The sequence below is a fragment of the Colias eurytheme genome, chromosome 22 (assembly GCF_061535395.1).
Source record: "Colias eurytheme isolate Ceu_HAF_F1 chromosome 22, ilColEury1 Martin Lab GWU primary, whole genome shotgun sequence".
NCBI lineage: Eukaryota > Metazoa > Arthropoda > Insecta > Lepidoptera > Pieridae > Colias > Colias eurytheme.
The window spans coordinates 3,399,986-3,413,373 of record NC_143001.1 but is presented as its reverse complement, the minus strand read 5'-3'; the positions used below and the strand labels follow the sequence as shown (position 1 = coordinate 3,413,373).

The window sequence follows — 13,388 nt, the reverse complement described above, 5'->3', positions numbered from 1 at the left end:
ATCAACCTAGTCCCACAGTAAGCTCAATTAAGGCTTGTGTTGTGGGTACTAGGCGACGATAAATATAATATTATAAATACATATATAGATAGTAACACCCAGACCCAAGAACAAATAATTGAGTTCATCACACAAATATTTGCCCTGACCAGGGATCGAACCCGGGACCGTCGGCTCAGTAGGCAGTTACTTTACCACTGCGCCAACCGCGTCACCATGATATCATGTGTTGATTTATGTCAATAGAATTTGTCGGTAATTAAATATTTATAGTGATGTTAATTAAAGTAATTACAATCGGTAATTCGGTTTAATATGTGTTGATTTATAGAATTTGTCGGTCAAATAAAATAAGTAGGTCAGTGAGAAGTTTCAAAGAATTGGTTAAAATTTATTGATACCTATGAAAAATAAACATATCACTGTAAAATTACAAAGTATTGAATTACATTTATACATAGGTGATGTAAGTTTAGACATTGAAAATATAAAATCTAATAATATGTCTCGATTTATAGCAGTTTTCTGTCAAATAAAATAAACAGTTCCGAGTCAGAAAGATCAGAAACAGATCACTGACAGATTCAAGGAATTGGCTAACATTTACAAATAAGCATATTTATCTATCGTAGTATTAGTTTATAAACTAAACAAGGTTTCAAGGAATTAGTGAACGTAAATAAACACGTATAAATTGAATGTATGGACGTTTAGAAATGTCAATATTTGTTTGAAATATTATTAACTTTGTGATGTTGACCTAAACGTTTTTATGCCTAGCGGTATCAAATATACATTGCTATTCTCAGAACTGCCGAATAATATACAGAAAAAACTTCATAAAATTTGGTCAAATCGTTTCGCAGAACTTTTGCTAGAATATAATCAATATAATATTAGGTATATTTGTATGATACATACACATTTATTTTCAGCGGATTAGGTCTCTTTTTAATAACCACTTATTTAAAGTCCTTAATTCCTTTAAAAGCGTATAAAATATTCTTAAATATCGTAATAAATAAAATTTAAGAGCTAAAGAAGTTTTTTCATACAATGATATTCCAATAATGTTACTTATAGATGTATGAAACCATTTTGCCCTCAGTTCTATAAAAATACATGAGGAATGCTTTATAAATATCTCTCCTACGAGATATTTCTTCTTCAAAGAAAAAAGTGCCGTAAAAAAGATTGCACGAACATTATTTAAATAAAGTTTTATTGTAAAAAAATACTTTTCCTGATTATTACCTTGGATTAAAACTTGTAAGTTTTAAAGATGAATACGAATGTGGCCGTTTACAATCAAAAGAGAGCATCACTTGTTTATGATTTACATTATTTAAACCATAAAAAAAGTTATGCTATTGTTTTCAGACCATGCTATGCACTATTTAAAATTTCATAAGTTTGAGTTCGACTTAATATAACTAAAAAAATATTTATTTAAGGCAGCAATGCCCTAGAAACAACTTAGCTAATTTTGAGTTCTTACCTTGGCTTTTATTAAGTCCCAGGAGCGTCACAATGATGATGAGGACACTAATCTTGAGGCGGCTGATGACGTGAGCGGGCATCTCTCTCTTTATCAGCGCCATGCTAGCCCCGTCTCATCCATTCGATATATAACTGCGTTCGATGCATTGTCTGAAAGGAAAATTTAATCTATATCAATAATCAAATTCCCATAGGAATGTAAAAAGTTCACCGCGGTAAAAAGTTGTATACGTCACGCTCTAGCCTCCTAGATATTATAATATTCAGACACGTATTTGTAAGTAGGCTATTGTATTAATATAGTATGATCGTTTGTAGGAATTTTCTCTTGATGACGTTTTCGTTTCGTTTAAAACAATAAATACCAATTATCCACCACGTATGACAGTACCACCAGAAATGTATGTTCGTCATTTATCTAGTCTCTACAGAACATAATAACATAATATACGGAATAGTATAATCAAACCATTGGTCGAAGATCCACACTATTTTTCTCACAATCCAATGTGAAAGAAACTGTATCACAACGCCCATAGTCGTTAAACCCGCTATCCAGAATATTACGCAACCAAAATATAAGATCATAGATACTATGTAATAACAGGGATGATGTTGCCAAAAAACAAACTCGTTTTAACTCGCGCCGATCCTTTCATTTCCTTTTACGATACTGTTTCGAATCTTCTCGAAATTTTTTCCAGAAACTTCTCAATTAGTAGGTTTACAAAGCGTGTTAAAGTTTTCGCCCATTAAGGCTTTGGATATAACGGGCAAGTTTTAATGTCTTTTGAGATTCTTTACGGTGTTGAAAGCGTATTTTGATGTAGTAGATAGCAACTGTGACGTTTTATTGAGGCAGGGAAATTAATTAATTGTCATCTGTGTTTGATACGGTTTTTTTTTCAACATAAAGTTAGATAGTATCTGATATCATTGATACGTTATAGTTTCGCGAAAACTTTAAGATTTGTAGTAAAGTGAAACTTCTTAAGGCGCGTTGAGAGTAAAATTTCAAGGCCGCGTCATGGCAATACAGTCACGTCATGGAGTAAGGCTCTCGCTTTCTCTTTTTCTAGAGTAATTTCTTAGATACGATCTGATATAATAGATAAGTTATATTCTTGTGGAATCTTTAGGATTTGTAGTTTCGCAGTTTGTTTGATTTCATGTAGAATTATACACTGTATTATTATTTTAGCGTGTGATGTTCAATTATTTGAATTTGTGAATGTTTTGGGTAATATTATTAATAGATACAAAGCGGAACCATTGAAAGTTTAAGTCGTTAATTATAAAAAAGATGACCGATCCTTCACTGTCAAAAAAAATTTACGAACATAAAATTCTGAAGTGATTAGCAACGGCAAATATTTGTTAACAACAATATTAAAAAGTCAGCGTTTAGGAAAACAAAATCATTGATAATAGTGCATTTATGAAAGATGAGTACGAAAAGAAGAATAATACCCATTTAAAGTATTTTAAACAGTTTGGTTGGAATTTGTAGGACAGATAGAAAAATCCTACTAATATAAATACATCAGCTTGTGAAGATGTTTGTTAGGTACTATTTCGCGCAAAAATGACTTAACGGATTTTGATAATACGAGGCAGTGATGTAGCTCAGATAATTTAAAGAGAGATGTAATTCCATCATCTCATCTTGCTTTACTTATTAGTTTTGAAACAATTTAATATTAATATTTTATTTTACGAAGGTAAAATATGCCAAAATGTTTTATATACTAGACTACAGGCCCATGTTGAAAAAATTATGGGTAATTTGACCCACCACCTGACCTATCTAGAATGATATAAGAGCATAAAATAATAAGATTCAGCACTATGACGTCACTTGTAAGCTGTCCACCTGAGTGCAGATGAGAATTCGAAGGTTCAGGTAGAGATTTTCTCCCCTTGTCTCCATGATTTTTGTACGGCGTTGCGGAATAATGGCTAAAAAGCAGTATAGAAATAGTATGACACAGATGCCGTACAAAAATGGTGGTCCACAAAGTCAGAATTTATTTTTATTTTTCGACAGTTGCCGGGGTAAATTTGGTCATTTAATTTTGTACGGCATCTGTGTCATACTATTTCTATACTACTTTTAATCAATTATTCCGCAACGCCGTACAAAAATCATGGAGACAAGGGGAGAAAATCTCTACCTGAACCTTCGAATTCTCATCTGCACTCAGGTGGACAGCTTACAAGTGACGTCATAGTGCTGAATCTTATTATTTTATGCTCTTATATCATTCTAGATAGGTCAGGTGGTGGGTCAAATGACCCATAATTTTTTCAACACGGGCCTGTAGTCTATACGTCCTACTTTTCAAAAGTGATTTCTGATGAATGGAATAACATTTATTTTTCATGTCCCTATCTGAAAAGAGATGCAGAACAACGCTTGCCGGGACAGCTAGTTTCAATATAATATGAGAATAAGTTTGCTGCGTCACTGCAGTACCTATGCATCTTATAACCAAATTGCTGTTTATGGCACCTGCACTCAAATGGGATTGGTTTTACTAATAAGGCTATGTACATACGAAGTTACAAAGCTATACATACATCATATTTAGGACTTGTATTATTAAAGAAAGCGAAGGTTGAGATAACTATTTTTACTTAATAATTCTACCATTAGTTGTAAGTTGTAACATAATTGTTTTGCCAAGAGTTTAATATGCGATTTTGTTTGATTTAATCATAGTTAAGGTATATGTTTGTATTTTGTTCATATTTGTGCATAATAATATAATTTCCGCTGCGAGATTGACTAGTCTTAGTCAAGATAGACCACTATAGCCGAAATTCGGTCAAGAGCACTATTAACTGTAATGCTATAATAATATCCAAAATATTTCACCTTATTATAAAAAAAGCCAAAATTTCTTAAACACCCAAATGATTTATGATCTACTAGTCAAAATTGCCACATTTTCATCCAACCCCTTCTAATGAAACGGAGATACTTTAAAAGTGAAATTAAGAACGGTCATTTATTAAAACAGCCTTCAAGTTACAATATAATAAGTATTTTAATCGCGAAATCTTAACCAAATTTCGAGTTTGAAACTTCCCAGGACGGTTATTCAAGAGGTGTTCGTAATTGTTAAACAAGGTCACTATAATAATAGAGTTTGATCAAGTCGTAATTAGCGTTTGCTTTGGTAATTACGGCTTTCAATCAAAAGGGTTATCGTTTGCTTGTCAACTAATTGTATAGAGACAATAATGAGCAGAATGACAGTCTAATAATTCCACTAAACTTCTCGTCGTAATAATTTTAACAGTTCATCATTATAAGAAGTTGTTTGTAAGAAACTATTTACTTAATTATTAGTGTCTAGACTTAGATGACCTCGTTACTGATCAACACTATACAAACATGCTAAAACGTTATATCCATCTATTGATGTATATAGTACATATCCAGCTGATGATTACATATAATACTAGCGGTCCGCCCCGGCTTCGCCCGTGGTACATGTTTACGTTTTCTCTACATAAGAACCATCCTCGTACTTCAAGGAATATAATAAAATAAGAATTATCGAAATCGGTCAGCCGTTCTCGAGTTATGCGCTTACCAACACATTTTGCGATTCATTTTTATATATAAGACTAGCGGTCCGCCCCGGCTTCGCCCGTGGTACATGTTTACGTTTTCTCTGCATAAGAACCATCCTCGTACTTCAAGGAATATAATAAAAAAAGAATTATCGAAATCGGTTCAGCCGTTCTCGAGTTATGCGCTTACCAACACATTTTGCGATTCATTTTTATATATAAGAAGAAGATTTTTATATTATAGACTAGCGGTCCGCCCCAGCTTCGCCCGTGGTACATGTTTACGTTTTCTCTACATAAGAACCATCCTCGTACTTCAAGGAATATAATAAAAAAAGAAGTATCGAAATCGGTTCAGCCGTTCTCGAGTTATGCGCTTACCAACACATTTGCGATTCATTTTTATATATAAACTAGCGGTCCGCCCCGGCTTCGCCCGTGGTACATATTTACGTTTTCTCTACATAAAAACCATCCTCGTACTTCAAGGAATATAATAAAAAAAGAATTATCGAAATCGGTTCAGCCGTTCTCGAGTTATGCGCTTACCAACACATTTTGCGATTCATTTTTATATATAAGATATAAGACTAGCGGTCCGCCCCGGCTTCACCCGTGGTACATGTTTACGTTTTCTCTACATAAGAACCATCCTCGTACTTCAAGGAATATAATAAAAAAATAATTATCGAAATCGGTCCACCCGTTCATTTTGCGATTCATTTTTATATATAAGAAAGATGTAGCAATTCTCTTATATTGTCGTCGTCATAATAATATATCTATTACTAGTGGCTAGGTATATTGTTGACTAGATTTCCGCCCGTGACTTCGCCCGCGTTTTCAAAGGAAAACCCGCATAGTTCCCGTTCCCGTGGGATTTCCGGGATAAAACCTATCCTATGTGTTAATCCAAGTTACCCTCTATATGTGTGCTAAATTTCATTGTAATCGGTTCAGTAGTTTTTACTTGAAAGAGTAACAAACATCCATACATCCATACATCCATACAAACTTTCGCCTTTATAATAGTATTAAGAGTTAAGATAGTTTATATACTTTGGCTATGATACTCAAACAAAGCATATTCATCGAAACTAATACTAACATTGTATAGGAAAGAACTAGTTCTCTGTTTGCATTGGATAAACTCAAAGACTTTCTTAATCGATTATTGAAAGTGCTATCTCATTATCCATCCTGAATTAAAATTCAATCAATTCCAGACCATATGGTATCGGTATCGGTATCGAGGTCAGAAACAAAATATGTTATATCAGACTAATAACGAATAAACTAGGTATATTATTCCTGAATTACATCTAGTCATTATTAGGTAATGTCCACGTCAGAAACAAATGTCTTAATCAAAAACCAAATGTTTATAACAAACTAGATTTCCGCCCGCGGATTCACCTGCGTTTTCAAAGGAAAACCCGCATAGTTCCCGTTTCTGTAGGATTTCCGGGATAAAACTAGCCACTGTCTTATTCTGGGTCTTCAGCTACCTACATACCAAATTTCGTTGTAATCGGTTTATTAGTATCTGATTTTTACAAGAAAACCTCATATTGATGAGAAGGAACTGCAAAAGACCTTCAAAGAAAATTAGCCAAAACGTTAACCTCAAAAACGTTTTCCTTTATTCAATTGCCGAAATTGAGTTTGCGTAATAAAAATTACGTAACGGGATAAGGAATTAGTTAATTTGCATTATTAGGTGAATCTTTATCTTTTGTGTACAAATTGCGCTGTTTGTTGTTTCGTTTTGGAATGTTTTCGAATGTTTTAGACGTTATAATACCAAGTTAATGGTGAGAAAGTTATTCTGTCTGTTTGTTAAGCTTTCATGATTAAACCATTGAATCAATTTTCATGAAATTTTTAAATATTAACCCGTGACGCGTCCTATGAACAGGCGGTTGCTCATAACTAAAACTGTACTGTAGCGTCCTGTGTAACAACGACTGTTCATAACGCGGCCAATGACTTTGAAGGTCACCTGTAGCTGCTTACAAGTGAATGTTTCCAGTATAAAAAATATTTGTCTATGCCTTATACATTTTTAATTCGAATCGGTACGACTCCGACGCTGGCAATAAAGACTAAAACCACAAAATAAAAAAAAAAGTGAATCATTGATTGAGTTGCGTCATCGGCCATAGTTTGTGACATTTGTCTTGTTCAACGAATATTTGGATTGTGAATTATGCCGAGAGGAATAATTAGATGAGTGATAATTGAGACGTATATTACTGGAAATTTTACGTAGAATACGTTTATGATATTGGTTTTAGGGATATTTGAAGAATACTCAGTGAAAAAGTGTCTCAACTTTTCAGTGCGGAAGACGCAAAATGGCGCTTTTTTTCTTGTTTGTGAATAATGGAGATTTGTTATTATTCATAGTGAAATACGTTGTGTTAAATGTGTGAAAATATAAGTGAATGTATTTGGCAATCGTGTAGTGATATGAAAACGTGAATATGATCATTTGATGACTCAGCATTATCATGTAAGTGTTAGTATGTAAGCAATTAAAATTAAAACAAAAGAAAATCAATTTTTTATAATTTTATAGAAAAAATATATCGTCATGATTACATTTTTATGCTATAACTAGTTTCTTCCTCTTTCCAAAAATATATCATACATGGCATATAATTATAGAACAATAGGGTAAATAAAATTTTCAAACTCGGTAGTCATAAAAAAGCTAGATTTCGTGAACTCCCTTGACACTATCGGGATCGGTGCCGGCTGAGCGCCGGACGCGTCACGGGTTAAGAAGACCACTTTTTGATACCAAAAATATACTTGATGTGAGTCAAAAAGATGATGTTAGTAATGTATAGCTGTTACGAGATGCCTTCGTTAAGTGCACACAAGCAAAAACACGCGCGGAATGGTAGGTAACTAGAATAATTATATGGAGTTATGCGAATACCTACACAAGTAAATAAAAGGTAAATCGTTTATAATAGGCTTTTGATACCCCATACAAAAGCCTAACAAGACTTCCGAAAGAACTATCAAAGCAATTCTCCATTGTAATAAAATAATACGAAACGCAATAAAAACAAGGTATCCATAAAAAGGAATAATTTACGAAAAACGTAAAACATTATGTGTCAGGAGTCGTTTGTGCTGGGAAATATAGGATCCGGTATATTAACGTTGTATTCGATTTATTTGTATGATAAATTATGGATTATTTATGTATTTACTTTATTTGGCATCTGATAGAGTAACGGATTTACTGGAGAATTAATACTACAAAAATAGTAGTACTTTATACTAAGGGCCGATTTTTCAATGCTTGTATAAAACTTATCCGTCCAATAAAGTATTACACGATAATATTAAAATGTCACATAAACTGTCAAATACGGGCAATTAGAATACGTTTTTAAAATGGTAGTTTTATACATTACTAGATTTCCGCCCGCAGCTTCGCCCGCGTTTTCAAAGGAAAACCCGCATAGTTCCCGTTCCCGTGGGATTTCCGGGATAAAACCTATCCTATGTGTTAATCCAAGTTACCCTCTATATGTGTGCTAAATTTAATTGTAATCGGTTCAGTAGTTTTTACGTGAAAGAGTAACAAACATCCATACATCCATACATCCATACAAACTTTCGCCTTAATAATAGTATATTAAGATTAAGATTCAACGAATAAGTTTTATCCAAGCATTGAAAAATCGGCCCAAAATAGAACATATTTTATGAACATTAGCTACGAAATATTAATGTCAGATATTTTAGAAATACATAGTTTTATTGTATCGTATAAAATTAGCATTAGTAAACCTAAAGCCTAGAACTTTTAATAGTGTTCCTTAGATATTTGTCGACTGTTTAATACAGTAATTAGTTACTACGTATGAAAATACATAATTATCATTACATACACCACACAATCAGTTCAACGAAAAAGCGCTGCAAAATAGTAATACCACGCTACATTAATCTAAAAGCGACTTTAAAATAACGAACTTTAAATCCACTATCCATTACATGACTAATACCAAAAGTATATAAGTCAAAGTGGCTTTGTTAAGCTAAGCCTCACAAGTTAATCGTGAATAAAATGTTGGGTTATTTTTAGAGACGTTTTTCTACTCTTTAGGGTTAAGTCTCGTAAAATACATTGATTACGGTAATCCTACTAATATTATACATACATACGAGTAAATGCGAAAGTTTGTGAGAATGGATGGATGTTTGTTCACGAAAATACTACTGAACCGATTTCAATGAAATTTACTATGTAGGTAGCTGAAGACCCAGTATGTGACATAGGGTACTTTTTATCCCGCAAGGATTTGCGCGATAAATTCCCGACCCTGTAATCTTAGATCTTACTTTATCAAATATGCGGGTTTTTCTTTGAAAACGCGGGCGAAACCGCGGGGAGAAAACTAGTAATATAGTTTAAAATTCGGGGGTCTTGTACTTGTCTTAGCTGTTGCGAGGTTTTGCATGTTATATATTGGTTTTGAGGTATCTATAGCGATTTAAATTAGCTTTAAAATCTTGAAAATATGAAATTAATCATCTAATCGAACTTTAAACAGTGCATGTTGTTATTACTACTATTTGTATTTCATTTGACTTCGTGCATTACAAAATGTAATATTAATTAAGTGTACAAAGACTTCAGAGTTACCGCTTTCCCTATTTGTTAAAAATATTTGCTTAAAAATCCGCATTAAATTTATGTAGTATAATTATAAATTAAAAACTGAAAAGCTCGGATGCTTCGAAGCATAATGTATGATGAGCTTACGACGCTCTCAGCAGCAGACAAAACATTGCGCATTTTATGGCTTTAATAATCTTCTTATATATAAAAATGAATCGCAAAATGTGTTGGTAAGCGCATAACTCGAGAACGGCTGAACCGATTTCGATAATTCTTTTTTTATTATATTCCTCGAAGTACGAGGATGGTTCTTATGTAGAGAAAACGTAAACATGTACCACGGGCGAAGCCGGGGAACTTTGATATTTTCCATATTCAAATCTGAGATTACTAGACTACAGGCCCATGTTGAAAAAGTTATGGGTCATTTGAACCACCAGGTGACCTATCTAGAACGATATAAGAGCATAAAATAATAAGTACAGGTATAGATTTTTTCCCCTTGTCTCCATGATTTTTTCACGGCCGCGGCGTTGCGGAATAATGGATAAGCAGTATTGAAATAGTACCTATGACAAAGATGCCGAACAAAAATGGTGGTCCACAAAGTCGGAATTTATTTTTATTTTCCGACAATTGCCGGGGTAAATTTGATCATTTGATTTTGTACGGCATCCGGCATCTATTTCTAAGTTCGTATTTTAGCTTATTCATATGTTTTACATACCGATTTTCACATAATATTTCGTCTAGTACATACTTAGGAAGTTAGACTTTACTCAACTAGCAGACTGTTTGATTCCAGTGAGTATTACTGGGCAGTTCCACACTTGTATATTATGAAACCATACTTCGACATCAATTCATAGGATTATAGTTGTTATTACCATTCACGAAGACCTAAAAAGGCATATTCAATATGAAACTATAAACAATAGGTCCACTGAAAAGCGGAATGCAAATAGTTTGAGCGTTATTTGCCTTAGCTTCTTAGTAACATGTGTATTGCGTACTTTGTGGTATTAAGTCATATTTGGAAGCCTTCCAAATTGGTTTGAGGCTCTCGTCCAAACTATTTATGATGCAGAACATTTTAGCAGTTAATTTTGCAGATTGTAAAAATTTAAAGCAAATGTAAATGTTTTTGCAAGTAAAGTCTTTATCGTTGTTGTATATGAAGAAATAAAAGGGGTGTTTTCTTTTAATTCATAGTGAAAATTTTTGAAAGGAATTTTTGTATGCCTTTCATATTATGGGTGTTATGATGTAGCTGTTAAAAATGTAATGTGAATTTAATTTTCTAGTGTCTCTGTTGTTAACACTAGGTTAATTATTCCTTTGTAAATAGGATTAAATATTTAGGATACTTATATTTTACGAAAATAACTAAAATAAATACGGTTATTTAGGGTTTTGATCATCAACACTGTCTGATAAGTTTAACAAAAGTTGTTCACACCTGTTTAATGTTTTTATATAATAAATCACAAACAATATGTGTTAGGAATTTTAACATTTTAAATAATATACCGGGGCTATCGGGGATTCATAGGAAAATAGAGATTTGTAAGGATTTTGCATCGAATGAAATGTTGCAAGCATAACTCTGCTTATTTTATTAGTGTTCTTGTAGTGATCTTACGGGGCTTGATGAATTATTTATTCAGTTTTGGTTGGAAAATGTAAGTAAATATGACTTTAAGGCATAAACAAGAATGTTTTGCTTATGTTGTAATATATAAAATATATATAAAAACAAACAATGCATATTGTTTGCCTACATTAAATACAATGCCTTTTTTCTGTTCGTAAAAATAAGGAATACTCAACTGTAAAAGCAAGAAGCCTAGGTTTCTCGGTGGGTTGTGAGAAAAATAGCAATTTTTCTACAAATCAACTGAGTATTTACAACAAATCGATAACATAACTCACTATATATTATACTCCCTGAATGCAAATTAATGAACACTACAAGCCTATATTGAACAATACAATGTTCATCACTTCGTAACAAAACCCTTATACATAAAAAAAAACGAAAATCCAAGCCATTTCAACGCAGACATCATCCAAACCATTCCGAGAAGGAAGCTCAAACAATTACTCGGAATAAATCGACAGTGAACTGAATAGATATTTCTAAAATTCCCCGTCCGAAATATATTTTAAACTTAACGCCTTTCCATTGCCTACTTTCTTTTCATCTCAGCTTTTATGACCGGATGAAATGGGTAATGGAAAGGGAATATCTTTTGCAGTCGCGAATTGGAATGTTTACGTCACGTACGAATTACCATAAGTTGGAGCGATCTGATGCGTTTTAGATGTAAATATTGCTGATGTGGATGGCTATTGAATTTGGCGGTGTGAGTTCGATTTGGAAGACGTCGTGTGAACGGGAAAATTACGTGTCTCTGATACAGCTTTTTCAAGAAGGTTATAGTTTAGCAGCGATGTAAAAGACACGTCTCCAACTAATATTATAAATGCGAAAGTTTGTGAGGATGTATGTATGTGTGTGGTATGTTTGTTACTCTTTCACGCGAATACTACTAAACCGATTACAATGAAATTTAGCACATATATAGAGGGTATCTTAGATTAACACATAGGATAGGTTTAATCCCGGAAATCCCACGAAAACGGGCACTATGTGGGTTTTTCTTTGTGTCAGTGAAATAATTTTTCAAATCAGTGAAGTGGTTCCTGAGGTTATTGTATTATATTGCGTTCAAGTAATCAAACAAACAAATTCCTTAGCTTTATAATATTAAGTAATAGGTACCTACCAATATATTAATTTATATGATAAAATATTGTAAGCGTACACAAAAATAAGCAGAAGAACCAAGTGGCCAGGAAATTAGTGTAACAATTATATTTTTATTCACTCTCTATCGGTATAAATATAGTAATTCCTATTTATAGCGCGTTTTGCAAAAATTCTTCGCATTAATATCTTTACAAACAAAATTCTAAGCTTTGAAAGCAATATATTACAATAATTTCAATAATAAATGTATGAATATTGTTTATTTTGCAGTATTGTTATATAAATGGTTTCAAATTAAGTTAATTATTGCATTAAAGTTTTATTGGTATGTATAAATGATTCCCACTAATGGTATTGGTTTATTAATTAGTAACCACACTTGATTAGTGTTTCAAGTGTTAGGTTAAACCAATAATTATTATTAAATTACGTATTAAATTTGCAAGTGAGAATATTATAGGATTTGGTTATATTTATAAGAACAAATAAAAATTTGCCATTGTATTATTGTAGTATATTGTTTAATTTCAGTCTATTTGATTATAAAATGTTGAAGCAAAAAAAAAATACATTTTTACTTTATAATATTCTTCGTTAGTTAGTAAAAGTTACGAATGGAATAACTTAACACTCGTGAGTGAATAAAAGTGGGCTGCTTTCAACGTGGCCTACACTTTATTAAAATCCTATCAATTATAATACATACTTCTGCTGATATGTCCGTCATTCAGTTAATAAACTATTAAATTATTAATGAATCTGTCCACCCGCTAATAAGAGTTGACTTGTACACGCATCGTTATCGTATAGATACACCATAGCAGGTACCTAATTTAAAGTAAAAAAAAAGACGTGTGGCACTCGGGGACTGCCGCGGTAAAGCTA

At 32.7% G+C, this 13,388-nt stretch overlaps 1 protein-coding gene across 1 annotated transcript in view; it reads right to left on the bottom strand.

The window, feature by feature from the left end:
• LOC149898607 (zwei Ig domain protein zig-8-like) overlaps positions 1-13,388 on the bottom strand; it is a 133,203-nt gene that overhangs the window by 36,350 nt on the left and 83,465 nt on the right. The window contains exon 2 of the mRNA XM_090115127.1: positions 1,499-1,650. Within this exon, the coding sequence (XP_089971253.1) occupies positions 1,499-1,601 (103 nt within the window). The 5' untranslated portion in view covers positions 1,602-1,650. The remainder of the gene's footprint in view (positions 1-1,498; positions 1,651-13,388) is intronic.